The 26,511-nt window shown below is 58.3% G+C and overlaps 7 protein-coding genes across 7 annotated transcripts; 3 read left to right on the top strand and 4 right to left on the bottom strand.

The window, feature by feature from the left end:
• Window positions 1-980: 980 nt before the first annotated feature.
• BJ171DRAFT_525958 (uncharacterized protein) lies at window positions 981-1,981 on the top strand. Its single transcript, XM_053112666.1, has one exon. The coding sequence runs from the start codon at window positions 1,231-1,233 to the stop codon at window positions 1,804-1,806; it is 576 nt and encodes a 191-aa protein (XP_052962457.1). The 5' UTR covers window positions 981-1,230; the 3' UTR covers window positions 1,807-1,981.
• A 135-nt stretch (window positions 1,982-2,116) lies between these two features.
• On the bottom strand, window positions 2,117-4,199 carry BJ171DRAFT_253768 (uncharacterized protein). Its single transcript, XM_053106704.1, has 5 exons — window positions 3,809-4,199; window positions 3,579-3,662; window positions 3,250-3,378; window positions 2,775-3,091; window positions 2,117-2,536 (listed from the first exon to the last, which is right to left on the bottom strand). Exons 1-5 carry the CDS (start codon window positions 3,968-3,970, stop codon window positions 2,206-2,208), a joined length of 1,023 nt encoding a protein of 340 aa, XP_052962456.1. The 5' UTR covers window positions 3,971-4,199; the 3' UTR covers window positions 2,117-2,205.
• A 478-nt stretch (window positions 4,200-4,677) lies between these two features.
• BJ171DRAFT_571715 (uncharacterized protein) lies at window positions 4,678-13,909 on the bottom strand (the record flags this gene model as incomplete). Its single annotated transcript, XM_053113693.1, has 4 exons — window positions 13,625-13,909; window positions 12,931-13,515; window positions 7,034-12,762; window positions 4,678-6,942 (listed from the first exon to the last, which is right to left on the bottom strand). Exons 2-4 carry the CDS (start codon window positions 13,502-13,504, stop codon window positions 4,678-4,680), a joined length of 8,568 nt encoding a protein of 2,855 aa, XP_052962455.1. The 5' UTR covers window positions 13,505-13,515; window positions 13,625-13,909.
• Window positions 13,910-15,228: 1,319 nt separating this feature from the next.
• Window positions 15,229-17,550, top strand: BJ171DRAFT_525953 (uncharacterized protein). The gene is given in 3 exon segments (XM_053112665.1): window positions 15,229-15,471; window positions 15,483-17,389; window positions 17,403-17,550. The coding sequence occupies 1 exon segment, from the start codon at window positions 15,578-15,580 to the stop codon at window positions 17,306-17,308; it is 1,731 nt and encodes a 576-aa protein (XP_052962454.1). The 5' UTR covers window positions 15,229-15,471; window positions 15,483-15,577; the 3' UTR covers window positions 17,309-17,389; window positions 17,403-17,550.
• A 144-nt stretch (window positions 17,551-17,694) lies between these two features.
• Window positions 17,695-21,128, top strand: BJ171DRAFT_525952 (uncharacterized protein). The gene is made up of 2 exons (XM_053112664.1): window positions 17,695-17,718; window positions 17,741-21,128. The coding sequence occupies exon 2, from the start codon at window positions 17,944-17,946 to the stop codon at window positions 21,049-21,051; it is 3,108 nt and encodes a 1,035-aa protein (XP_052962453.1). The 5' UTR covers window positions 17,695-17,718; window positions 17,741-17,943; the 3' UTR covers window positions 21,052-21,128.
• On the bottom strand, window positions 21,129-23,092 carry BJ171DRAFT_447338 (uncharacterized protein). Its single transcript, XM_053108196.1, has 2 exons — window positions 22,394-23,092; window positions 21,129-22,054 (listed from the first exon to the last, which is right to left on the bottom strand). The coding sequence occupies exons 1-2, from the start codon at window positions 23,075-23,077 to the stop codon at window positions 21,590-21,592; spliced, it is 1,149 nt and encodes a 382-aa protein (XP_052962452.1). The 5' UTR covers window positions 23,078-23,092; the 3' UTR covers window positions 21,129-21,589.
• Window positions 23,093-24,270: 1,178 nt separating this feature from the next.
• BJ171DRAFT_525945 (uncharacterized protein) lies at window positions 24,271-25,480 on the bottom strand (the record flags this gene model as incomplete). Its single annotated transcript, XM_053112663.1, has 3 exons — window positions 24,271-24,287; window positions 25,160-25,169; window positions 25,208-25,480. Coding segments are annotated over 3 exons (282 nt in total), but the record flags the coding sequence as incomplete, so codon positions are not given.
• Window positions 25,481-26,511: the final 1,031 nt, after the last annotated feature.

The raw sequence follows: 26,511 nt of genomic DNA, 5'->3' as shown, positions 1-26,511 counted from the left end.
GGCGCTTGTGTCGACGAACGTTCCACCCGCCGAACAACCCAATGTTCGCCTTGAGCGACGACCAAGTGACGACCAAGCAACGACCAAGCGACGACCAAGCAACGGCTGAGACCCCCTCCCCGATCGCCATGCCCAAATTGCACCTTCCCGTTGCTGTCACTGCCCGGATTGCACCGACACTTCTGTCGTATCGACTTCCCGATAGCACCACGCCCCGACTTGTCGCCGCATGGCTGTGCTTCTCGCATCGCAAGCGTCTCGAACGACCGAACATGCACCACCCGTTCCGCACTTGCTCCACCCGCAGGCGCATTCGATTTGCTCGAACCGCATCCCTTGTCCCTGCATCGCACACCACACACCGCACTCCATCTGAAACACCCATTTGCCCTGCCGCCGATACCCGGCCTTGCTGACCCTGTTGCCCTGACCCGCCCTCAATGCGTCGTCCGTTGCGCCTTTGCCGATACCGTCATATCGCCACCTTCACATCGAGGACCGCCTTGCCTCGGTCCTCGATTGGACGGTTTTCAAGTGACCCTCCCATGTTGCACAGTCGACGACCAACATATGCACTCCCATGCCGGCGCCGCCGTTCCAGGGCCGCCATCGGGGACATATAAACGCCGTGCCCGTCGCCGTCTGGCCCACCAGTCGTTCCTCTGACGGGTTTGCCTGAGGCTTCTTTCCCACTCCTGCTCCATCCTATGTCTCTGGTCTGATTCTATTACATCCACATTGTTCAGTCTACTTCTTGTCTTCGCCTGATCAAGCACCCTCTCAAGCCCCCGCCTGTCTTCGCCTGCCTCCTCCCCATCAATGTCCGACGCTTCTACCTTCTTCCTGCAGTATGGTGGCTATGCCGCTGCCGTCGTCGGCATATTGGCCGCCGGCGTCTCTGTCGCCAAGGTCGTCAAGGTGTCTGGCAGCATCAGCGCCATGCGCTCGACCGGCGAGCTCAGCGAGTTCTACTCTCGCCAGGGCCTTTGCGGCATCACCTACCGCACCCTGTTCTGGGCAGCCTGCTTCTTCACCGTGGTCTCCTTGGGTGCCTCCATCTGGTCTCTCACCAGCATCGGTGTCGCCGAGTGGACGACTTGGTGCTCCGTCGTCAGCGCCCTGCTCTCCCTGGTCTTCCTCAACATCATCCGTGAAGGCCCTCGCGTGACTGCCGTCAACGACCCTGCAGCCCAGGGCGTCACGCCCCACGGAACCGTGGCCGACCCCACCATGATGGAGGTTCCCATCGACGACACTGTCACGCAGCAGATCGGCAAGCAAGTCGACGCCGTCGGTAACAAGGCTTTCTCCAGCGGCATCGGTGCCGGTGCCAAGGTGCACAAGGTCGCCCATAACACCGGACACTCGGTCGCCGATAAGCTGGCCATCGGTGCTGCCGTTGCCACCGTCGTCGCTGCCTCGGTCTTCAACGGCGTCGTGACGACGGCCATTTCCACCTCTCGGGCTGCTACTTTTGCCGCCGGTGGCTCTACTGACGCATGTGCCTTCATCCAATCCTCTGGCGACATGAGCATCTCTTCGGCGTGCTGCGGCGCTGTCGTTAACTACCAGTCCCAATGGCAAGACTGTTACAACTCTGTCTCGAACTGGGAAAGCCTCGTTCCAGATAATGACCTCACCATCTCCAACTGTGTTCAACAGGCGGAAAACACATGGGTCTCCCTCAGCGACGCAACGCTGCAGCAGACAGCCTACTTCGATGGCCAGGTCCTCAAGTGCATTGGCCCTTATGTCAGCTCGGAGTGCTCGACCCTGGGCCAGCTTCTGGTGTCAAACTGTGCCTGAGTTTCTTGATCCCGCTCTTGGCGATTTGTTCTATCCATAAAGATGTAACTCTCCCGCTCGCAATGGCACGCATTGAGAGCACACAACGCAATAAACGAACAATGTTGGCAAGTGCCATCGTTGCTGAGATATAGCGGGGCGCCTTTGACGGTGGCATCTGTGCTAAACGAGGGCAGATGTATTGGCGATGGCAACCAGCATGGAGCACCAAACGACTGACCATGAAAAGGCGCGACTGTGAATCGGAGTGTGGGATGCATTCGCTGCTGCAACAGGGGAGCCGAGGTGAACAGTGGCTGCTCGATTTCATTCCGGATAGGTGGTCGCATCGCTTGGTCGATCAAAGTGGAAGCCAGCGCCTTGGCCAAAGCGATCAGACGGCAGGCTGTGGAAGCCTCTTCAAGCCGCTGTCTCTGACATCGACCTTATGATATGCTTTGCCCGATGCTCGATGGCCCCGTGGCTTTGTGACGGACTGTATGGGACAGTGAGTTCAAGAGATCGGTTGTTGTCGAGTGGCCGGCCTCCGTCGCGCGACAGCGCCGCAGGATCCATCGCCGAGGTGGCAATCTCTTGGATCCGCTGTGGCAGGATGCTGAAGAGCATGTGCCAGGCCACAATGACATGCGAAGCCAAGAAGACGATCCCCGACCGCAACAAGATTAGCGAGATGTTGGGCATGGAGGTGGACAGGATGGCAGCGAATCCGATGGCGCCCGTCGACGAGATACTGTCGTTGCAGATGTAGTCGAGGTTGCGGTTGCGGTCGTTGCGGTTGCGAATCGTGGGTGCAGAGTGAAACGAGAGAATGCCGGCCCGTATAGTGCCAGTGAGTCGTCAAACGATAGCCTCTGGTCCATCGTCTCACAGACATTCCGCTTTCCCTTCAGATATGCGACTACGAGTGCAATCGGCTCACAGAAATCATGGCACTGCGCAGCTGCCAGGGTCAAGGGAAAGGACCTTACCTGATCACCATCAACAGGTAGAACGCCACCCGGACTGCCCCCAGACGAAGGCTCTGGCTCGTCGGCAGCAGCGACGACCTTCGATCTCGGCTGGACCGGCTGCCCTTCCCAAGACGGCTCTCGAGCCCCGAACTCAGTGCTCGTGCCCAGCGGTTGAGTTTCCAGTGGATCAATGCGGCCGTCAGGAGCCATGTCGTCGACACAATAAAGGCATAGAAGGCTTGAGCGGCTGTGCGCCATGGCCGCAGGCGGTCGACGAGCGAGAACAAACAGTATCCGACAAAGAGAAGGAGGTTGAAGGCGTGGCCGGCGTAGTCCTGAACCACATCCATAACCATAACCATAGCCACATTCATATCCATATCCATATCCATATCCATATCCATAAAGCCGTTGGAATCGAAAGTTAGTCTCGTCGGCTGTACGCTACGGATATCGACGAGGAAACGAAGCAAGAGATGCAACCACGCATTACCCAGAGCACCGAATACTGGAACACGGCCTTCAGGAACTGAATCGAGCGATGTGAAAAGTGAATGGTGATGAGGCCATAGAATGCAATGAAGCAGTTCGAGACCTTGCCCAGGATCGTGGAGAGTTGCATCTGTTTGGGCAATGGCCCCAGAGAAGCGACGAGTTGAGAGCGGGTATGGAAGGTGTGCCATGCCAAATCCACAATCATGGGTGTGGATGTGATTTCAAACATAGACCGCCGTCTCATTCTGCTGTTGCCGGTGGATAGACTACCAACAGAGCAAGGCAAACCACAGGACAGCACCATCAACAAGAGCCAAAACCACCCACTGTGTCCTGGGAGGCTGTATCGTTGACGACGTCGAGCTGCAGTGGAACCAAGATGGCGCTGAGAACCTCGACTGGGGGCATGACCTGAAGCAACACAGGTTGGAAGCACAGAGCACAGGCGTGAGAAAAGCCCCGCCCCAAACACTTCCATCATGGTGTTGATAAAGGTGAGCCCAAGTGGCTCGATTTCTCACGAAAGAGCCTGAGGAGAGGAGACAACCGTGACTGACCACAAAGACCAGGAGAAAAAACAGGGCATTCAGAGAGCTCCAAAGCGGAGGGCATCCAAGACTCTTCAGAAAGACCAGGAATATGTAGAGGTGCATGGCGTAGGCGATGGAAAGAATCCCATATTGCCCTCGGAGCGACATCTCTGGTGAGATATCGGTCATGTCCCGCAGAAGATACGAGGCTGTTGGAAGCTTCCGGAAATCCGTTTGGCTCACTGGGCAATCACAGCAGCCTCGAGAGAGCCAGGTCGATGAGACCCTGACGGGAAAGGATGGCCTCTGGATGCCTGCGTGATGGAGCAGTGTTGCTGGTGCCAGCAGGGCTGAACCGTTTGGATGGAGGGCAGGGAGCTCTTCCACAAGCTTCGCCCCAAAGCCACGGAGAAACCCATTTTCGACTGCCTGACTGCGTCATCGGTGACGAAGGGAGTCCTGGGATGCCGATATGATTCAGGAACGGGCCGGCGGATTTGACGTCGACGTCGATGAAAGCCGATTCGCGGTGACGTCGCTTGGGGACCTCAAACGGTTGGTGAGCTCGAATTGTTGGCGAGCTCGAATGGTTGGCGAACTGGAATGGTTGGCGAGCCTGGATTGTGCCAAGGGAGTATATATGACTTATGGCCTTGGTGTCCATGGATCATGACTCCCGTTCCTGCGTTCACATCGGCCTAGGAACATGTGTATCAGCACCAACCATGCATCTCGAGAAACATCATAACGACGACGCCGAATCGATGCAGGCCCACTTAGAGTCGCCACTCAGTCAGCACATAAAACGCCGGCTTTGACAATCTCACGGACGCCATGTATATTCCTCGAGCTGCTATACATTACAATAACCAAACAGGGCCCGGGCAGCTTCGCGTTCAAACGATGAACATGCGATGCAAATCGGAGCAGTCCCAGTGGTTTGTCGTTCCCCTTGCCAGCATGATCTGGCGGATCGCTTCCTCAACCATGTGTCCCTGGCATCCGATAAGTTGCTCGATGCCTTGGAGCTGCTCGGGAGTGGGGAAGTTGCATTCGCCGTTATAGAGCCGTAGGATGGCGAGAAGCTGGCTGTCGATCGGCAGCTTCAGTTCCGCTGAGCAGTGACCTGGGAACCACCAATGCGTCTCGGCGAGGTTCTGCTGCACGGTCGTCAGGGCCACCGACGACCACGGGCCTTCAGCGTTGGCGTTGGAGTTGGCTGTGAGCGCTGCCAATACGCCATCTGCCTCACGGTCTGAGACGACAACTCTTGTACCGTCGGCCAAGACCACCATCGCCGATACCATCCGACTAAGGGAGATTGGGATGTTCGCATTCTCATCGTCCCAGCATCCCGACTTGAAGGATTGCTGTATGGTCCGGACAAAGTTTTCGCTAAACTTGACCATGCTCGCAAGGCCATGGTATGCCCATGCCAGACGGCGGAGGCGAGTCGACGGGGCCAGGAGTGTGTTGAAGGCAGTCTCCATGTCATATAGCGCAAGCCTGTCGATCCTTGCAAGGTCGTTGGCATTTGTGCAGGCCAAGATATCCTCGTATCGCCACAAGGGCTCGGAAGAGGGCGTTACCGACACCGTCTGCGCATGAATCTCGGCCATCTGATCCTCCTCTTGTTGGATCTCTCTTTCGCATTCCTCTTCCTTTTCTTGAACAGAGACCTGGATAGTCTCACCGTAGTCTCGGCAATGACGGCTGATGTTGTCTAGCGACCCTCGATGCCTTTCAGAAAGGGTCGCTGTGCTGCCTTCAACCAGCAACCGACTGTGATCGTCGACGACATCCGGCAGACTCGCCTGGCCTTCCGGGAGGGAGTACATATGCTCAAGATCCCAGACATCGTCCAGAAGCGCCTTGTCGGGATCGTCGGCAGTTGTGTGGTGGTAGATGCCTTGGCGGGCCCAGTGCATCAGGCCGTCGGCGGTTACTTGCATAGTGTTCGACACCACCCATCGCAGAATCCGAGCAGCTTGCGTGCGGCAGTCTCCCACGGCGTCCTCGATTCCGGCCATGACCGCGACTTCATGGGATCCGTAGATCCAGAGCCGCTGGTTCTTGTCGAGCTGACGGAGCCGCCCGGCACCCTGAACAAGCTTGTCCTTGGTGAGCTTGAGGCCCAGTGTCAGCGCAGCGACGGCGTCGGCAGCCAGCTTCATGTCGGCTCCTCTCGTTCGAGCGTCATCAAAAATGACAAACGCCTCGCTGTCGGAAATCGGGCTCGACTCCTTTGGGACCACGGACTTTGTGTGGATGTCGAGCATCTTCCACTCGCCATCGGTTCCGCTATTGACCTCGAAGAAAATGACGCCCATGAACTCGGTGGGATCCAAGATGGTGGCCAGGTGCTTGGCGGCCTCCAGGTTCGAGACACCCGAGAGGAGCGAGCCTGTGTCGATGATCGCCCTGAGCTTACGTTCGGCGACCCGATCGAGCAGCGTCCTCCACAAGGGTTCGCCTTCGGGCGAGCGCACCAGCTCCAGGCCAATGGTTCGGTCCATGATGAGCTGAATCATCTTGCCGTTTGTAGCGAGGAGCTCGTCGACCTCAGGCTCGTTCTGGCGCACGCTCAAAGGAAGCAGCAACGAGGTATCGTTGGTACCGGAAAACCCGATCGCAGGACTCGATCCGCAGAGATGCCACGGGGTTCCCAGCAGCCGCTTCGAATACTGAGTCATATCTGCCTCAATGATGCATGGATTCATCCAGAAATCGATGAGCTCCATCGAGTGAGAAAAGCATTGGTAGAGCAGCTGCCGCTGGATTGAGTTGGACAGATCCAGCTTGGAGACGTTGTCGATGCTCCGCCGCAGGTCGTAGTCACAGGTGGCCAGGTGCTCCTTGATAGGTTTCAGCATCCTGTTGTATCGATAGGTCTGTGCCGACGGACCGAGTTTCAGAAGCATCGAAAAGGCCTCGACGAGCTGTTGCTGCGTCAGCCCGTTCTGATAGTACGACAGGGCGGTCAGTGTCAGACACACATCTGGGTGACTGAACTCGGATCGTTCTGAGGGCACATCCGCTGCCTTGAACGGAATAGCCATCCGGCTCATCGACAGCGGAGTCAGACCGTAGTCGACCCGGTATCGGAGCTCCAGGCAGTGTTCGAGGACGCCGTGAGCCAACAGGCCTCGCAGCATCAACACCTGGTTCCAGTGGCGAACCAGGGTTTCAGTGGCCGATTCTGTCCTCAGCGAGGCTCTCCGCGCTGATGGTTGAGTCGCAGATATACGAGACAAGCCGCTGGATCGTCTCCGCGTCGTCGAGCGACCTGACCCATTCCAGTTCGTACGGCGGATCGGCGAACAGCGCCTCGACGACTTCTCTTCGGAAGGTGGCGCGGATCTCGCTCTTGGGCGACATGGGCAGCAGCCGGAAGGCGCGGAAGTAGCCGACGGCGTGCTGCAGATGCGGGCGTTCGTAAACGGACTCGACAGCCATGTTGTCGCTCCGGGTCAGGATGTGGGGGTTATCGTTGATCGCCCGGAGGACGGCCTCGATGACCATCTCCCGAATCGTGACGCTCTCGAGCGACGAAGGACTGCCCATGGCGTACACAAGCTGGTACTTGTGGTGCAGCAGCGCATCGCTTTCGTCGAACAGATCGATGCAGTTCTTGTTGATGTTACCAACCAGTTTCTTGAGACTGCTGCTGAGCTCGTGGTCCTGAGCAAAGCGGGTCTCATGGATCTTGAGCTGGAGCGAGAGGGAGTGCTCCGGCGACAGCACGACCACAGCCCCGCTGTCGCGGCATACTTTCCAGATACTCTTCATGCACTGGATGGTGTCATGGGTCGTCTGGACGCGCCTGTGGAAGGGCAGATGGACAATGCCGATGCAAAACACCGAGCTTGCTGAAAGGGTCCGGTGCAAGTACTTGCGGACCTCAGACAGAAGCGCCCTGAGGACATAGACCCTCAGAGTCTCCCTGGCGTGGGCGCTCCAGTAGAGGATCATCATCGGCACGATGACCCGCGTTTTACCGAGGCCCATGTTGAGCTGGGAGATCGACCCGGGGTTCTCGATCAAATGCTTTGCCATTTGATACTGCTCTCGGCGGATCTGAATGCCTTGCTCGACCTCAAAGGCCAGCCACATCCGATTGCAGTCCTTGATGGGGTGCTGGATATATATCAGCTCCTGTCCAAGGTGGGATCGGTCGCAAACGAGCAGTCGATTGAGCTTGTCTTCGAGGACACTGAGCTTCATGCCGAAAACGATCCAGGACTGGAGCAGGTCGACCGACTCGGGTGTGAGGGTTGGGGCAAGGCGCTCCAGCGTGACCCTGTCGAACGAAGCCCGCACCAGATCCGCCAATGTCGCCGCCGGGATCCAATTGACGGCCTTGCACAGCTCCAAAACTACGGATCCGTGGCAGACCCGATGGGTGGTGTGGGACCACACCAAGGCTTCGACATCCTCGCGGCGTTTGGTGACCTGGGGGAGCAGTGTACTGGCAATAAACTCCCTGAGGAGCTCATCGGCCTCGGCTCGGGCAACGACATCGCGGCGCGACATGTACCTCGTCCAGCTGGTCTCCAGCTCCGAGAGAATCCTGTTTTCAATCGAGTTGGTGCCATGAGCGTCCAAAGGATAGATTTCGTTGGCACGTTGACACGGGCGCTCTTGGACGTAGCTGGCCAGAATCGAGGCGATGTACTCAAAGTACATTCGGTCCTGGTCATCCGGAGAGCGGTCGATGACTCGGTCGCGGCCGGCGTCCAGATGCCGAGGCTCATCGAGGAGATCAAACCCAAATTCAGTCAGGGTCAGGGCCCTCCTCATGGTGTTGTATACACGGGCCGAGCGCACCTGGTGTTCGTATGCCGTCTGGGCTTCCTGGACCTGGGCAAAGGTTCTCCCAATGATCTCATAGTAGCCCGCGGGTCGATCATCGTGATCGATGGAGGATTTGGACGCATACTTTTGATAAAGCATGCTGACCCTGCTCGAGACAACGAGCAAGTGGTCGCACAGCAGAACCAAGAAGGGCCAGGGTCTGGCAACGTCGACGATCGACTGGATCATGGCGACTTCGCTTCGGGTCAGGGGGTTGTTGGTAATGCATCCACGCAGCAGCCTCGCTGCATATTCTGCCCCAGTCATATGGATCCTCGGCTCGGGCAGGGCAGTTCCCGCGGCCGCAAAGATGGCTGCGAGTTGAATGCGGGAATTGATGGTGCTGGCCTGCAACAACCCAAATCGATGGTGCTCATCAAAGTCTGTGCAATTGATGGTGCCCAAGCTTTTGTCCACGACTTGGATGCGGACCACATCGCCTTCGATGCACACAGCGCCGAGGGGAACGATCCACTTGTACCGAGGCCCCACGCCATACTTGGCCATGCGCTCGAGCACCAGGTACTGCTGGAAGCTCGGGATCAGATCGCCAAACTGCTGCTGCTCGGCAAGCTTGTAGCCCTTGTATGCGTCCGATACCAGTACATCGTCACGCAGCGTGAAGGAGACTCCGGGACGCGGCATGATGATGCGAATCGTCTGGTGGTCAGGCGATATGTGACCATGGATGAACTTGGGGTCTTCAAACTTGGCCAAGGTGTGCAACACATTCGCAGGGGGGCTGATAAGCCTATCGAAGGCTGTATGAAGCTCCAGGAGCTCGGCGAGCGGCTTTGCCTTGTCGTGTCTTGGAACAACGAAGCAACCCTCTGGCTTGGCCAGGAAGCTCACATTTCTGTCCTCAAAGGGAACGCCTCTGGCCAGAACAGAGTCGGACTCTCGATGGCGCCAGAAGCTGTGGCCTGAGAGCATGCGAACCGGCAGCGTGGTTGTCCATGACCTTGACGCTGAGGGGTCGATGAGCTGAAGGACCTGGTCGGCGGGAGGAGCATTGATGGCCGCACGCCGGGCGATCCATTCGGCCGACCCATTGGCTTCAACCGCAGGCCCTTCGCAGCATCGATCCGGCTTGATTTCGTAAATTGCAACCCCCGTATGCATGAGCTCGAACGCATAGAAGCGTCCGTGGACGGTACGAACAGAGCGATAGACTTGGCCGGTTGCATCGACACCGACCTCAAAGTCGCGGTTGCCAAAGGAGCGCCTGTAGAGGTCGTCGTTGAGAACGGCCTTGGGAAGTCGCCCGGGTGGATTGCCGTTGAGGACAACGCGGCCGGTGAAGATATTGACGGCGTAGTGGTCCCTCTGGTGGGCCGCCTCAAAGCAAGCGACGCTGTCCGGGACAGCCCTCCAGTCGAGATCATCGGGGGCATTCTCAAAAACGGACTGGACGGCATAGGTCAAGGCTTCGTTGCGCCTTGCATTGACCAGGTCACTGATGGCGAGCAGTCGGCGGCTGATAGCCTCTCGACACTGCGTCTTGAGCTTGCGGATTGCCGCGGCGTTTTCAACCTTGGCGTTCTCCACAAAGATGGAGCAGTAATACAGCCGGACGACCCACCGGCAGTAGTTCTTGATATCCACCGAGGCGATCCGGCCAAGGACCGAGCACAAGATCGCATAGCAGAGCATCAAGCTCTCTCTGCCCTGGTGTTCGTTCAGCACAGCCAGCGAAGTCGAGGTCTCTGACTCGAACATGTCTTTGGCTTGGTTGGCCCAGTCGCCGGCAATGGAACCAAACTGCCGACACAGGTCGCAGAAGGCATCGTCAAAGTTGGACAGATATGCCGATATCTCACCCAGGATCAAGATCTTCTGGTGGTCCCGGGGCTTCTCGGCAATCTCCTCGACATAGTCGGCCAAGACTTGGCGAAATCCGCCCAGGCCCTGGTTATCGACGAGATCGCGGCGCCACACCATTTCGGGGGCAATGTGGTTGGAGAGCTCGCCGACCTGGTAGATCGTCTGACGAATGAGCCTTTGGGCGGCCTCGTTGTCCAAGGGCATGACTCGGTCCGACAGGGCCAAGAACAGCTTGCGGAATTGCTGGTGCGGGTACGACCGCAAGCCTCCCATCGCAAGGAACGAGCGCTTCTCCAAGGATACGGGACGCTTGTGAAGCTCGGCGACCGCATAGTTTCCGCGCGCGCATTCCTTCTGAGCATTCGGGTCAGCAGGGTAGCTGATCATCCAGCTGAAGCAGGACATGTCTCGGCCAATACCATCAATGAATCCCATTGTGATGCTGTGTCTGGAAAGGCCAAAGGGGTTGCCGTTGCGCCACATGAGAACCGTCTCTTGCTCAGGGAACCACGAGCACTGGCCTGGGGAGTGAATCGAGTCGACCGAGGCCGGACCGACTTTCTTGGGAGGTTGGATAGTCGAAGTTGCAGCATAGACGACGCGCGGCAGACCCGGGAGATGGGCGGCCCGATTGGAGCGAGAGTTGGTGTGGTATGTCCAACTTGTATGATCGCTCAATTTGCACTCCATCTCAACCAAGTTCCTGTTATCTCCAGAGATCTGGCTATTTTCTGGGCGCAAGGTATTTTGAGCAATGAACCCGGCTTCGGCAAGTCTCACGAGATACCTGGGCATCAAATAGTTGAATATGATCGGCAAGGCCAGATCCTCGCGAGAAGGGAACGGGTTGATGACCGACCTGGGGGTCTTGAGGGTCTCGTTCAAGTCGCTGCGTAGCCGCGAGAGATTGCCACTCAAGCTCGAGATGCGGTTGTCGTCGCTGTGGGTTCTCATGCCGTAGGGTATCTCCTCGGCCTCGGCCAGCCGACTGGAGGTGGAGGTGATCTTCTCGCGGATGCGGTTGGCCTCGTTTACCTTTTTCCGGACCTCTTCATAGTGCTGGGCAGCACGCTGGCTGGCCTGGTCGCACTCGTGCTTCCAAAAGGCCTGGATCTCATTCGAGGTGCGAGAAAACTCGACGGCAAAGGCGTTGTTGTTCGCCTGGTCGTCTCGATGGCGGGTCGAAAAGACCCGTCGCTCCGGGATGTCGTGACTTCGCAGGTACTCCGTCACCAGGGCGAGGGCTTCGAGGGCGTGGTCTTGGTCCAGAACCAGCACACGCAGGTCGTGGTAGTCGATCGCCACTCCATAGCCAGACAGCAGCGGACAGATCTGGAGCCCGGCCTTGTGGAACATTGCAAATGCAATCCAGGTCACCAGCACTCGGAGACTCCTCTGGCGCGGCAACAGGAGGTGGGCAAAGTCGGCCAAGGCGCTGCGCTGGGCATAGAGAGCTTGGTACTCCTCCATGAGGGACCGGAGCGCCTCTCCTTCTTCCTCGATCCACTCGTCTGGGACGACAGGCTCTTTAAGGAGCCTCGCTTGGGCCATCATGAAGTGCTCAATGTGAGCCATGATGTAGGAAATGGAGGTGCCGCTGCCCTTGACTCGTTGGATCCAACTGAGCACATTTCTGAACATGCGTCGGAGGTCGGCCCCGGGCATGTAAAAGGGAGTAATGACCTCGATCTCCTCAAGGGCACGCTTTCGAACGGCCTGGGCGATGGCGGCATGGTCGGCGGCCCTGGGATCAGCGTCGTCGTCGGCGACGGCGCGCGTGATGGTTTGAAAGTTCCGGAGCTCCGACTGCTTGGTGATGGACACGAGAGACTGAACATCGAATTTGTAGCGTGCTTCGAGAGTCTTTCCAAACGAGTCCATTACGGCATCGAGTCTGCCGCGCATGGCCGACACACGGTCGACTCCGGGCTTGATATCGAGCCCGAGCTGCTGATAATCAAAGAGAGTCTCGGCAACTCGCTCGAGGGCATGGAAGATACGGTCGACGCTGCTGCGAAGCGCTCCGGTTTCGGGACGGCCCTCGATTGCGCCGATCTCTTGGTCGATATCGTGGATATGAATATGGAAAAAGACGCGCTGTGCCAAGATTACGTTTTTAACGATGTTGATGCAGGCAACATACACCAACGGGAAAGCTGTCTCGCGACTTGGGCGGTGATCTGGGGTCTTGCCAATGTCCGTGGTTCCGCCTTGGTAGGTCGGTTCGTTGTCGGAGATTTTACCTTCCTTCACGATCGCGATCTTGATGGCAAGATGAACCACGGAGGGAGAGAAGCGAGGGACTGGCATGGGCAAATGCGCGGGAGAGGTTTGTCAGCAGCCGGAGACGAGTGGGCAGGAGGGTGTGGAGATGCGAGCTCAGTCAGCAATCATGAGTTGGGGCAGTCTGCAGGAGGCGCTGGTACATGCAATGGTGATGGGGCCATGTGCATCCCACGCAATTTGCTTACTTTTGCTCAGATGCTTGCCCAACTCCGATTGAGAACTGTGAGCGTTGCTAAGCAACGTATCGACTTGACTCAACAAGTTGGTGACGATTCCGGCCGGCACCAGGCCGCAGGACATGAGACTGAATGTACCTGCTGCAGCTTCGGAGAGGGAACGGGCAGCACTACCACCGGTCGAGCTCTCAAGGGTCCATCCGTCGAGGCTGACGAGCGTCAACAGGACGACGACGCCGTCACGACGCTCCCGGATGAGGAAGCACCCGTAGTTTGGATACCATTTGATGACACGCTTGTCGGCTTTACTGTCTCCGTCACAGTTCAAGGAAGCGAGCAGGAGCTTGATGGCATCGGCCTCTTTGCTGGAGAACGTATAAAAGCTCGTTTCGGGCCGCTCCTCGTGCTGATGCTCCGGCAGACGGTTGTGGCAAAAGTCACTGAGCTTTGCGAGCCAGGCGACTATGGCCTGCTCACCTTGCTGCGGATCGGGTAGAAGAGCAGGCTGGATTGGGTTGGACTGCATGATGACAGTCGTAGGTGAGGCCGACGTAGTGGAAGCGGGCTCGGTCGAGACTGGCATATTGACGGGTGCTGTGAACCAGTGCGACGCAGTAGTGAGTGTGCCATTCGGCTGTGACTGGGAGCAGGTCAAACAGTCCATCAAAGCACATGTCAAGATTGCTGGGCAACCGTCACTTACGAATGATGGCAGGCAGGAGAAAAGGGGATCGAGAATAATACTCTGTGTGACGGTGGGGGAGTGTGTCTCTGAGAGCGGGCGGCAAATAGGACAGAATGCAGTTCAGCGCTTGGGAGGCGGCAAGGTCTTGTGGCGAGCGACTGGAGACGGGTCTTGGAGGGGAAGGCGTTGAGGATGATACAGGTCACTTCGAGTTGGTCGATATCGAGGAAGACTTCAAGGGGAGCGGTTTTGCTGATCTCTGGGAAGCGATTTGGCGTCTTGGTTCTTGGCTCTTGGCTCTTGGTTCTTGGCTCGTGGCTCTTGGTCGCTGCTGGTGGCGATGGGGAGGCTCTCTGGTGAGGGCAGGCTATTTATGCCCGGTGGCTCTGATGGAGAAAGGACTGAAAACGAGCAAATTTGTGGTCGTGGAGCAGATGATGGCGTGATCGAAGAGTTGCCCGCACCATAGGATACCAGCGGACGGACTGGGGGTGGCGAGAACGGGAACGGCCAGACGGGACTGAGCTTGACACTGGTCGCCTCGCGGGAGGGGATTGACTCTCGGATGAGACTGGCGACAGCGGCCTCTGGGGTGGGGGGGAGGGAAGAGAAAGACGAGATGGGGTCGCCGGATACCCAAGCACTGAGGGAAGATCGATGCATGATCAAAGCGCAGTGGGTGGCGTGAGGACGAAACGAACCACGAAACGAACCACGAAACGAACCACGAGACAGGCGACGAGACGGGCGACGAGACGAGCGACGAGACGGGCAACGAGACGAGCGACGAGACGGGCAACGAGACGAGCGACGAGACGGACACAACCTGACAAATTTTCGCCGCCGGGATCCAGAAGTTTGGATGCCAGCCGAGACAAGTCATGACAAGCCGAGACGGGCCGAGCCGGGCCGAGCGACAGCCAGGAGCATGGCTTGGAACGATAAGATATCGCAGAAGGGGATGTGGAGACTTGGGGACATGGTCATGAGCACGCCGCGAGAACAGAGCGCGCGTATGGGCTTGGGCAGCCTCGACGATTTGGAGCAAGCGGGAACGGAATATGGATCGAGAGGGATTGTAATTCGGAGAGATGGTGGGGAGTGAGAATCGAGAGATTGGAGGCGATGCACTTGATACCCAGCGCGGGTTGGGGCTAAGCCGATGGGTGGACACTGAACCGATGGAGAGCAGTGGAGGACGGACGAACATTGTATCGATCGGAGAGCAGTGGAGGACGGGTGAACATTGTATCGATCAGATAGAAGTACACATGCTGTGCATCGGCGAGGGGGGTCGTTACGGCGGGTTTTGTCGATTTTGTGGGTACTGTAGCCTAGCACGAGCAGCCATGCTGGCTAACGACTGAGTTAACGCCTGAGTTAACGACTGAGTTAACGACCGAGTTAACGCCTGCATTGGCGACTGTATTTGCACACATGAACAACATGCAACATGAACAGCATGCAACATGAACAGCATGCAACATGAACAGCATGCAATGTGAACAACATGCGATCGCTCGTAACGACATCGCGAGTCTGCGAATGTCAAGATCGACAGCCATCCGGGTCGGTCGCTGCGCCAGTCCCGTCCCGCCATGTTGCTTTCCGTCGCGGTCGCACATGAGCGACATGGCATTCGGCTCCCCCACCGCCCGCTCGTCCGGCTGCCCTGGCCGACCATCGGGCTGCGTCTCCATCGACCATCGGCTGCATTCGGCTGCTTTGGTTGTCAAAGCTCGACAGTCTGCGTCCACCTCAGTGCCTCGTCCATTTGAACTCCATTTGACATCCATTTGCCCTCCACTTGACACCTCCTCGGCCTCCGTCCATCGCATTTCGCACCCCACTCTCCGCCCCCATTTGACACCCATCCGACATCCATCTGACACTCATCCGACATCCATCCGACATCCACCGCCGCCGGCGATACCTTCATTTGCTCTACTTCCCTCTGCTGTCCTCTGGCCCATGGCTGCTCGCATTGGCTGCAGCGGGCGTTGTCCCCAGTCCCGTTGCGTCTGCACCGACGACGGCTCCTCCCTCGAGTCGCTCTTCTTGGTGGTCGACCTTAGTATCGACTACCTGGGCCCTGTCGAGTGGACCAAGCTCGGCGCTCTCTCGAGCAAGTCCCGCCGGGTTCTCTCGGCCCCCATGTACTGGAGAATCATCTTCCGCAACTACTTTGGCCTCTCGGTTGTTCCGTCGCTGGAGGACCCGCCATCTCGTCCAGAGCAATCTCTCCGCTCGCAACAACCCCTCCACCGGCCTGCCCAGCAATGGCTTCACCGGATTGTCGTCGGTGCCGATGCCTTTCTCAACCGCTTGGGCAGCGTCCCATACCCTTGCGAGTCGCACCTCTGGAGGGCTGTGTCCAGGAGCCCAGTGCTCCTCGCCCAGGTCAAGACCATGTGCATGGCCCACGAGCCGCTGCTCTTCCGTCGCTGGCCTCACTCCCATCTCCTCGGCAGCGAGCGACCCCGCCGTCTCTACGAATGGGAGCGCCATGGGACTCTGCCGGACTCGGTGGGCCTGTATGAGATGGCGAGCTATGGCCTCTACGGCTGCCAGCTCGTCGAAGTGCCAGAGACCATATGTTTCTGGAACCCAACGAAGCTCATCATCTCCTCCAAATGCCTCAAGCGCCTGCCCCTGTCGATGGGCTGCATGCTGACGACGCTGGAGCAGCTTGCTGTGTGCTTTGCCCCCTTTACCCACCTTCCTGAATCCTTTGCAGTGAGGACCTCGCTGCCGGTGTTGCAGTCCGCCAGCCCCGGATGCGACAGATCCGCTCGTGAATCCGCCGGCGATCCAAATGAGCCTACGGTCGAAGCAAACGACCTGGCTGTGGTGGAGCATCCGTTGCCAGAGCATTCCTTGCCGAATCGTCTCGTTGCGACACTCCATTCCCCGCCTCCGAGTGTCGGCTCGCTGGATCCGCCCTTGAAGCTGCTCGATCTCGCCGGCAGCTCCCTCCTCGAGTCGATCGACCCCATCGCCGGCCTCGGACGCTTGACCCAGCTCAGTCTCTCTGGCTGCAAATCGCTCAGTTCAATCACAGCCCTTGTGAAGCTGTCGGCCCTCACCAGCCTCAACCTAGAAGGATGCTGCCAACTCACCTCGTTGGCTCCGCTGTCGGGTCTGCAGGCCCTTGCCGACCTGACGCTGACGGGATGTGTGGGCCTGGAGAGCATCGATCCGCTCGCAGGCTTGATCCGGCTCGAAAACCTGTTTCTGAACGACTGCATCGCCCTCCGATCGATCGACCCCATCGTGGCACTTCCGCGACTGGCGATACTCTCGATTTCGGGCTGCTCGGCACTCGAGCCCAGCAGCAAAATGGGTAGCATGGTATCGCTGAGGGAGCTGGATGTGCATCTCTGGAACCGCCTGGACAATGTCGAATGGGTCGCGGGCCTGAAGAACCTCAGGCGGCTCAACCTGGTCAGCAGCTCGCGACTGCGGTCCCTGGCGCCGCTGGAACATGCGACCAGCCTGCAGGTCGTTTTGTTGGGCGGATGCTGCCTGCTTGACTCGCTGGAGCCGCTCGGTCGACTGCCGGCTCTGCGGCTCGTGGTTCTGTGCCCGGAACATCAGATCCAGAACCAGAGCGGCTGCATCGAGCAGCTGTCGGCGATGCGAGACGAGGCGGACAGGGCGGCGATCCGGTATATGTGCTATGCACACTGCCATTGCGGCTAGCGCCCGAATGACATGGCTGTGCTGTGGATCGTGCGTTGCAGATCACCGGTTGCGGCTGCCAGTTGTGGCTGTCGGTTGTGGCTGTCGGTTGTGGCTGTCGGTTGTGTATCATAAGTTGTGTATCATAAGTTGTGTTGTCGATTTGTGTCTAATTACCCTTGACTTTGTTGGCCATCGAGTGTCTGTCGCATGAAATAGAGCCTGCGCGATGCACTTGGCTGCCTTCGCTCGTCATGACTGACTCATAGCCAACAGACCCAGCGTGCGGGCACACACGTGTTGTCCCGGTGGGCGCGGCTGCGCAGCCGGCCTGTGGCATTTGTGCGCTCCGCCGTCCGGCCGCGCCGATGACAACACGGCGCTTCGACTCCTGTCTGCCCGAAGCCTGTTCATCACCATCTGCTCACCATCTGCTCACCATCTGTTCATCACCATCTGTTCATCACCATCTGTTCATCATCTGCTCCGGAGCACCACCACTGCCGCCGCGACTGTAGCCGGCACACGCTCATCGCAACGGACCATCCCAAGACTCACCAGCTCCAACCCGTCGCATCCTGGCTCAACCCATCAATCCCGTCTGCCCAGCGATCAGCCTGCCGTAGAGGAACCGTCCAGACGCTCTACTGGACACCATGGACGCCGCACACCCGGTCCTGCTTCTGTTTTACCTCATCATTGACTGGCTTGGCCCCGTCGAGTGGACCAAACTCTGCTCGCTCTCGCGGCGCCACCGAGCATTGCTGGACGACCCGCTCTTCTGGAAGATCCTCTTCCGCAACCATCTGTCTCTTGCACCAAGTCTGCTCCTGGACGGCCACCGAGACATCTGCATTGCCGTCGACGCCTTCCTGTTCCGCCGACGCGCTCAGCCGCACGACTGTGAGCAACCTCTCTGGCAGTCCATCCACCAGCACCCCGAGCTCTCGGATGCCCTTCGACGACTCTGCCAGCATCACGCTCGTGGGCTCTTTCGCCGATGGACCCGGGCACGACAATATGCCCACGTTACCGGAGTGCCCGTCTGGAACTGGTCGCTTGAAGAGACGCTGCCGGACTCGATCGGAACGGCTGCCCTGGAGGACAGCAAGCTCAACCGCCTCGCAAGGCGGTGTCGGATCCTGCCTCAAACCGCCTGTTTCTGGCGGCCCGAAGAGCTTGATATCGAGGCCAGTGAGCTCGCGGAGCTGCCGGCGGCGATGGGGTGCTGGGCCGGCTCCCTGAGGACTCTCAGGATTGCGTCGTCTCGGCTGGCGGCCCTGCCCAGCTCGTTCTTTGCCGCATTCAATCGCACACCGCACTCTTCCTACGGCTCGGCGGCCTCAGCTGAAGCACGCAATCCGAGAACAGCCATCGACACCCCCTTGTCGGTCGGGACCGCCACATCGTCCGCAACTCCCGCATCAACAACAGCCGACCCATCGAGTCGACTGTTGCCTCCCAATGCAGCCATGCTGTCCAAGTCGAATCCAGGCGCCAACTGCCACGCCTCCAACATGCCCCCTGGTTGTCCCCTGCAAGTCCTTGTGCTGTCGTGCTGCTCCTCTCTCAACAACATCGCTGCCTTGGACGGCCTCGCTCGCCTGCAAGTCATCGACCTGTCTCGCTGCATCTCCATGACGCACTGCGGTCCGCTGAAGAACCTCGAGCAGCTCCGCTCCTTGTCGCTGGTGGAGTGCATCTCGCTCACCAGCCTGTCGCTCAGCAATCTTCCGCGGCTCCAAACCTTAAACATGCGTGGCTGCCGCGCACTAGAGTCAGTCGACTCGCTCGATGGCCTCGTCTCTCTCACCGACCTCGACTGCTCCGGATGCGGCGTATTGCGGACAGTGGGCTCCCTCAGCGCCCTTGAAGCACTCGTCCAAGTCGACTTTTCGGATTGCCGATCGCTGCTGTGGGTTGGTGGCCTCGACCGACTGGTTCGGCTGGCAGCCTTGAGGCTCGGCGGCTGCGCCCGACTGCCCTTCATCGGGTCCCTCGAGCGCATGACCAACATGACCCACCTGAATCTCTCGGGGTGTGTGTCGCTGGAGGCAGTGGGCCCGCTGGACGGTCTCCTGCAACTCCGGCGGCTCGAGGCTCGCGGATGCACAATGCTTGGATCGCTGGGGTCGCTCGCGCAGCTGTCGCTCCTGAAGAAGCTCGATCTCGCCGGCTGCACAAGCCTGCGCTCCATCGACTGTCTGGGCGACTTGCCGTGTCTGCGGGAACTGGACATGTCTGGATGCAAATCTCTCAGGTCACTGCGACTGCCACGGCTTCCTCTCGCTGTCGAGGAGCTTGTTATGACTGGCTGTGAGTCGCTGTCCGATATTCGGACGATCAATCGCCAGCTGCCGCGGCTCGAACGCCTCGATCTTTCCGGATGCTGGTCCCTCGAGTCGATCGGCACTCTCGAGGGCTTGGATCGGCTGCAGAGCTTGGATCTGTCGGGGTGCTGGCGCCTCAAGCACATTGGATCGCTCGAGTCGTCGACGCGACTGACCAGCATCAACTGCCACGGATGCGCCTTGCTGCAAGGACTCGGGCCGCTCCCTGCACTGGCAACGCTCGAGATGCTGGATCTGTGGGGCTGCAGATCTTTGTCCTGGGCAGAATCCGAGGTGCCGACCCAGCCAATGGCAAGACGGTTTAGGATGACTAGAGCAAGCACCGCCACATCGCATGGGGCCTGCCTGGAGACACTCGCACTCGGCCGATCCGATGATGTTGCTGGCGACAACACACACGGGCTGCAGATGGACGAATTAGCCATGGATACGCACAGTCTATGGGCAACAGCAAATCCCCAGGATATTGCACAATCAGCTCCGCACTGCGACTTCCCTAGGCCCGGGTTACCCTCGTCAGCAAAGGAAACGTTGTCGCCGCAACTCTTCCAGCCATGTCATCTCCCAGCAGTCGATGCACTGGCTGCTTCGCTTGGCAGCCTGCGCAAGCTGGATCTGACCGACTGTCGCTATGCTGTCCGCCTCGACTCCATCCTCGCCCTCTCCGAGCTTGAGGAGCTGGCGGTGTCGTTCTGCCCTGGCCTCCGCTCGCTCGAGCCGTTTGCCCGGCTTGCACGGATCAAATATCTGTCCGTCACCAAGTGTGATTCTCTCGACTCGCTCCGTGGTCTCCGACAGTTGACAGCCCTCGAATCACTTGTTGCAAGACAGAATGCTCAATTGCGTCTGCCACACGACAGCCATCTGCTTGGGCCCCCAATGCTCCGGTGCCTAGACCTGGGCCAATGTGGGCAGCTGACGACCACAGCGTCGCTTGCGAGGCTGTTTGCACTGGAGATCTTGGACCTGTCTGGTTGCCAGGCTCTCGACACACTTGCCGGGCTTGAAGAGCTGCCGGGCTTGCGAGTGCTGGATATCTCGCGGTGCCCTTCGCTCACATCGACCAGTTCGCTCGCTGGGATCGCGAGCATCGAAGTTCTGTCGATGGCACGGAGCTCTGCCGCGGCACTCTCTTCTGCGCGACTGCTTGCTGCCCAGCTGTCGCAGCTCTCGGTCCTGGACCTCAGCCCAACAGACCTGCGCCTCGATCTGGACTTGGAGACCCAAGAACTGATGCAGATTCGAGCGCAGCGCAACTTGCCGGCCATGAGCGTGAGTTGGCTGCTCGATCTGCCTCCGCGGGCGGTGGACATGACCGAGCCGATGGCAAAGGCGGCCAGCAATCAGAGTCCGTCGGGGATCTTCGCACCGACCGCGGATCGAGGACAGGCCCTGGGCAGCTGTGCAAGCTGAAACTCATCAAACACGATATCGGCCCAAGCGGCGCCTAATAAGACCTGTGAATACACTGATCCATTCTCATAACGAACGTATCGGGCAGCGATGCACAGCCTATACAATACTTCATCGATCCCGAGTGTGTCGAACGAGCTCAAGGAGAAACAGGGATTTGCTGATGTTGTGGCCGAGACCGCGCAGGCATCCTCCCAGCTCACCCTGCTCGAGACATCGCATGTGTTTTCGATTCAGCGAGACTTGCGACGACCGGAGAGCCATGCGTTGCCGACCGAAGGGATCGGACGCAACGCTCCAAGAAGGAGAGCTTGACGATAAACAAGAATCGCCGTTCAGTTGTGATTGTTGAACATGCATATATGTGTACCACAACGCAAGCGAAACCCCGTCCATGGATCCCCTGAGCCACCAAACAGACGAAACATGAAGCTTTGAATGATCATGGTTTCATTGCCATTTCCGCTGGATCAACCTGATGCGCCAGTGTCAGAGTTGATCCAAACGGAGCTGTGTATTGATACAGGCCGATGGTGGGTCAAAGCCACACGCCGAGATGCTTGAGTGTGTTGAGGGCCTGGTGGTCTTTCTGCTGGGCAGCCTTGCGGTACCAGAAGACGGCGGTGTCAATGTCCGCGGCAGCACCTCGTCCGGTCTGGTAGCAGTCCCCGAGGCAGCACTGGCCCTGCCGATTGTTCTGCTCAGCCGACTTGCGGTACCACTCAAATGCTTTGGCATGGTCGACGGCGACACCATATCCCCAGCGATAGCACGTCCCAACCATGGTCTGTGCATACGAGCTGTCTTGATCGGCCGACTGGCTGAACCACTTGAATGCCTTTGACTCGTTCGACGAGATTCCCTCGCCAAAGTAGTGGCATCTGCCGATCCAAAACTGGCTATCGCTGTGACCTTCAGCGGCGAGTTGCTCGAATATGCCAGCTGCGCTGCTCTGGTCCCTCGCGACTCCGAAGCCGTTGAACAGACACACCGCCATCAGATGCTTGCAGAGCCAGTCTCGATCGGATCCGAGCTGGCACAGATCGAAGAACTTGCGTGCCGCCGCGGTTGTGGATGATATGGGAGACCACACGGACAGACAGTTGCTCTCCCAGAGGAGAAAGTCGTCTGACATGTTGTCGCGGATGAGCTTGACGCCCTTCTGCTTGTTGCGCATGGTGCCTCGGCCAAGGTAGTGCATCCACCCGAGCATGTGGGTGGCGATGAGTTTGAGGACCGGGTCGGTGGACTGGGTGCTCACTTCCTGCCAGTGGTGGAAGGCATCGGCGTCGCTCTGTTCGACACCATGGCCGATGAACGAGAACCAGGCTCGGAGGAACACGATATGGAGTCGACCATCCTCGCTGCCCTGGTCGGCGGCCTTGGAATACCACTCGATGGCTGAGTCAAAGCCTTGATCGACACCTTCGCCTCCCTCGAAGCAGCGACCGAGTCCGACTTGAGCTCGCGGATATCCTTGGATGGCTGCCTGGCGATACAGCTCGGCAGCCCTGGCATGGTCCTGGTCGACTCCGAGACATTGGTAATAGCATTCGGCCAGATGGAACTGGGCCATGGGGTGGTTGTTGTCTGCGGCCGTTTGCAGGAGAGTGGTGATTTGCTGGTGGATGGTGTCCCAGTCGGGAGAGTCATCGGTCTGTCGTCGGGAGACTTTGCTTTGGAGGATCCGGGCGAGGAGATACGAGGCAGCAGCATTGCCTTGATCTGCTTGAATATCGAGCCAGATTCGGTCGGCCGTCTGTTGACCCTCGCAGTGAAGTGAGATGGCAATCTCGTCGCTCGGCGTGAGGCCGATCCGCAACTGTCCATCTGGATTGAGGAGCTCCATACTCTGACACCAGTTGTGGAAGCGAGGCAGCTTGGAGCTCAGGAGAGGCCGGGCCCGCTTGCACACTCGGAGGAGAGTCTTGATGGCGGCGTGGTCGAGTGCGAGCTGGAAGCTGTCGTTGAAGCAGATGATGGTGAAGATGTCTGGGTCGTGGCTGTCGATGGCAAGGCGAGCCATATCGGCTGTGGGATGGACACTGGCAGCCATGGGGGCAATGTGGAGGAGTGGGATGCGATGAGAGTGGCAATGGAGCTGCAGTGGAGTGGCAAGGGAGGCGTCCAGAGCAACCAGATGTGATGAGAGATGTGATGAGAGGAGACGGAACAAAACAATGAGAGACAACACCAACAAACCAAGAACCAGGCTGGATCCATGGATCAAGTGCTTGTCGTGTTCATCATTCCCACCATCGACCACTCTGTCGCTTCCATCCGCCTGATCCAGCAAGCATCCATCCCTTCCCAGCGCATGTCGGCACTTCAATATCTATTGTGTCAATGGCTCGGGAGAGAGTATCGACAGCGTGTTGAAGAAAAAAACGGGACACATCGTCATTTTCGGACAAACACAGTCGGATCATATCACACACCCGGTCAAGTGGGTCAAGTCATTTCCCTGAGTGAGGGAGATACATGGAGTGAGTGGGCACGACGAGGGACCGCGAACCGCTGCGGATGCAGTCACTGCAAGTCAGAGCAAGAAGACCTACCTGGGATGAGGCAAAAAGACGCAGGGCAAGGAGAAAAAATGGCCGGAGGACCCCGGCGAGCGGATGATATCGGAGTGCCAATCAAAGTCGTCTGATTCACACAAGCCATGCAAGCCACGTAAGCAGCCAGTCATCCGTGTGGGAAAGTGTTCAGTTTCAAAATAAGAGGGTCGATCTGGACAAGCCTTCGCTTCCCTCGCTCGCTTTGTCCATTCCAGGTGCCCAACATCGTTCTTCCCAATTACGCGAAATTGGGCGATACAGCCATGGGTGAGTCCAAGGCATGGTAGGACTAGGTAGTGTGGAGCTCAGCTGTTAACAAGCTGTCTGCCCGGAACAGGCGACTTGGAGACCTTCCTCTGTCGATATCACTTGGAGAAGAGCAAGCAAATTTTGCTGGACAATGATTACGACACGATCGACTCAGTGAGTTTCATTGCCCCTGAATCAAAATATGTTAGTAGCGGCGGCTGATCCTCTGGTCTTATAGATCGTGAGGATGACTGAAGATGAGATGAAGGAAATAGGGCTCAAGCCTGGCACAATCAACAAACTCAAACATGCTCAGCGGGAGAGCAAATCCTCCGCCCAGAACATGTCCACAGCTGCTCCGCTGCCGGCCGCTTCCCAGCCAGGTATCAGCGTTCAGGAGCCCACCAGAGTCCTCACTGCCAACGACTACGTTCCAGCGCACCCTCTGGATGGCTGGGTCTGCCAGAACAACTTTACGTCTCACGAAGTCTTCATCAGGTGGCGTTGATATCCAGCATCAGAGCGACACCACATTCGCCTGTTCCGCACCAACTGATTCACATTGACCTCCACTTGCTGACCGACCGTCCTTCCACAGCTACCGGGTCGAGAGCGACGCTGTCAATGCATCGTCGCTGCATGGGACCCTGGCCACAACCCCTCGAGGCCACACGGCGCTCCATCCATACCTCGACATCCAGTGTCTCTGCAACGGCATGGACTGGGAGCAGGGTTTCATCAACGGTCTCTACAAGTCCTGCGTCATCATCGTCATTCTCTCCGAGGACGGTCTGAAGCGCACCTTCAACGCACATGTCTGGCCCGACAATCAGTTCCTCGAGGTGGGTCGGGTGCTGATCGTGGTCTCGTTTGTCAAACCATAACTCACATTCACTCGTCCATCCACAGATCCAGCATGCCCTCAAGCTGATGCAAGACACCGCCGCCACCGACCACCCCGTCATCGTTCAGCCTGTCCTCATGTGGTCCACTCGCAAGTTCGGCGACGAGACCCTCAAGAAGGAGTATTTTCCGCCAGTTACCAAGTTCCCTGACTTTCCTCCGGCGCACAAATCCAGTCCACTCTTCGATAATCAGCCGATGACCGTCCAGCAGACATTCAAGGAGCTGTTCAAACTCCAAGCACTCAAGGCTGTCGATACAGCCGCTCTCAGACAGTAAGTGTGAATGTCCCTCAGCAGCAACTCATTCCTATTGCTGACTCATGGTGCTTCCAGACTCGTTCCTGCGTTTCGAGAGCTTGTCACCAAGACCAAGACTGCTGCAGACCAAGGAGTGACATACCACCAAGGCGGGCCCATCCAACTTGATGCCGAGCAAGACTCGCTCCTGCGATCCCTCCTCGATCCGATCGATTCCACTTCCGACAGACGAGCACTCGAGGATCTGTATGTCGAGGGCACCCGCCAGTGGCTGTTCGACCAAACAACCGACTGGGTCAACCAGGACACCACCGACACTGTCCTGTGGGTCAATGCTGTTGCTGGAGTGGGGAAGTCTGTCGCTGCCGCCCAGATCGCCAACATCCTCACAGCCAGCAACCAGCTGGTGTCGGCGCTGTTCCTCAAGTACAACGACACTCGCAAGAGCGATCCACGAGTGGTGTTGAACACCATCGCATATGGACTGTGCAAGTGGCACTCGCCGATCGGCCGCAAGCTGCTCGAGGCTGGCCACACCAAGGACAGTCTCGACAAGATGAGCATCCCGGACCTGTTCAAGGCCGTGATTGCCGATCCACTCGAAGCCATCGGCGACTACAGACCCAAGGGATCGGTGATGATCCTGGTGGATGCACTCGACGAGTGCTCTCCGCGCGACCAGTTGCTCAGCCTGCTTGCCTGGCGCTTCGTCGAACTGAACAAGACCCGTCCGTGGCTCAAGCTGCTGCTGACATCCCGTCCCGAGGACGATATCAAGGCAGCATTCGATGGAGTCCCGACCAAGACGATCGAGCCCTCGAGCGAGGAGAACGTCCGTGACCTCGAGGTGTTCATCCGCCACCGACTGCGAGTGCACGACACTCTCAGTGACTCGGACCGCACCAAGGCAGTCGCCATCCTGCTGGACCAGTCCAAGACATTCGTGTGGATCAACCTGATCCTCAACACCGTCGACGCAGCATCCACAGACGGCCCAGTGACACTCGCCACGATCAAGGACATCAACGACAGCGCCGCCGATGTCGGGCAGCTGTATCACAAGACATTCGCCAAGATCCACTCGCAGTCGAGCCATCCGGCCGAGCTGGTCACGGTGGTGTCGGCCATCGCCACAGCCCAGTCGATCCTGACCCCGCAGATCATCGCCGATGTGTTTGGACTCGAGATCGGCGTCGTTCGCGAGTGTCTCAAGAGCCTCAGCCTGGTCCTCGATCCTGGCGCCAATAGATTGGGCCCCCGAGACAGCCAGTCCACCAACACCGAGGTCAAGTTCAACCACAAGTCGGTGGCGGACTATCTCCTCGGCGATGCATCGGCTGGCCATCCGTGGCATGTGTCGGACTCGTTCCACACGGTGTTTGCCAAGGGATGTCTCGGAGCGATCCTCTCGCACGAGCCAGTGGTCAACATCTGCGAGATCTACGACTTTCACGACAAGATCGCTGACCTCGAGGACAGGGTCGCAG

This window comes from Polychytrium aggregatum (genome assembly GCF_025602895.1).
Source record: "Polychytrium aggregatum strain JEL109 chromosome Unknown BJ171scaffold_59, whole genome shotgun sequence".
Classification (NCBI taxonomy): domain Eukaryota; kingdom Fungi; phylum Chytridiomycota; class Chytridiomycetes; order Polychytriales; genus Polychytrium; species Polychytrium aggregatum.
This window is presented reverse-complemented; position numbering and strand designations above follow the sequence as displayed.

Bases quoted from the DNA above. Each gene is read 5' to 3' on its own strand.
- BJ171DRAFT_525958 (XM_053112666.1), top strand. From the start codon at position 1,231: ATGATGGAGGTTCCCATCGACGACACTGTCACGCAGCAGATCGGCAAG.
- BJ171DRAFT_253768 (XM_053106704.1), bottom strand. From the start codon at position 3,970: ATGACCGATATCTCACCAGAGATGTCGCTCCGAGGGCAATATGGGATT. The intron at 3,663-3,808 runs GTCAGTCACGGT...GTGTTGCTTCAG, and splicing joins TTTTTCTCCTGGTCTTTGTG to GTCATGCCCCCAGTCGAGGT. The intron at 3,379-3,578 runs GTGGGTGGTTTT...TTGCCCAAACAG, and splicing joins ATACAGCCTCCCAGGACACA to ATGCAACTCTCCACGATCCT.
- BJ171DRAFT_525953 (XM_053112665.1), top strand. From the start codon at position 15,578: ATGGCTGCTCGCATTGGCTGCAGCGGGCGTTGTCCCCAGTCCCGTTGC.
- BJ171DRAFT_525952 (XM_053112664.1), top strand. From the start codon at position 17,944: ATGGACGCCGCACACCCGGTCCTGCTTCTGTTTTACCTCATCATTGAC.
- BJ171DRAFT_447338 (XM_053108196.1), bottom strand. From the start codon at position 23,077: ATGGCTCGCCTTGCCATCGACAGCCACGACCCAGACATCTTCACCATC. The intron at 22,055-22,393 runs GTGTTCCTCCGA...TGGCTCTGCAAG, and splicing joins AGGATGGTCGACTCCATATC to CATCTGATGGCGGTGTGTCT.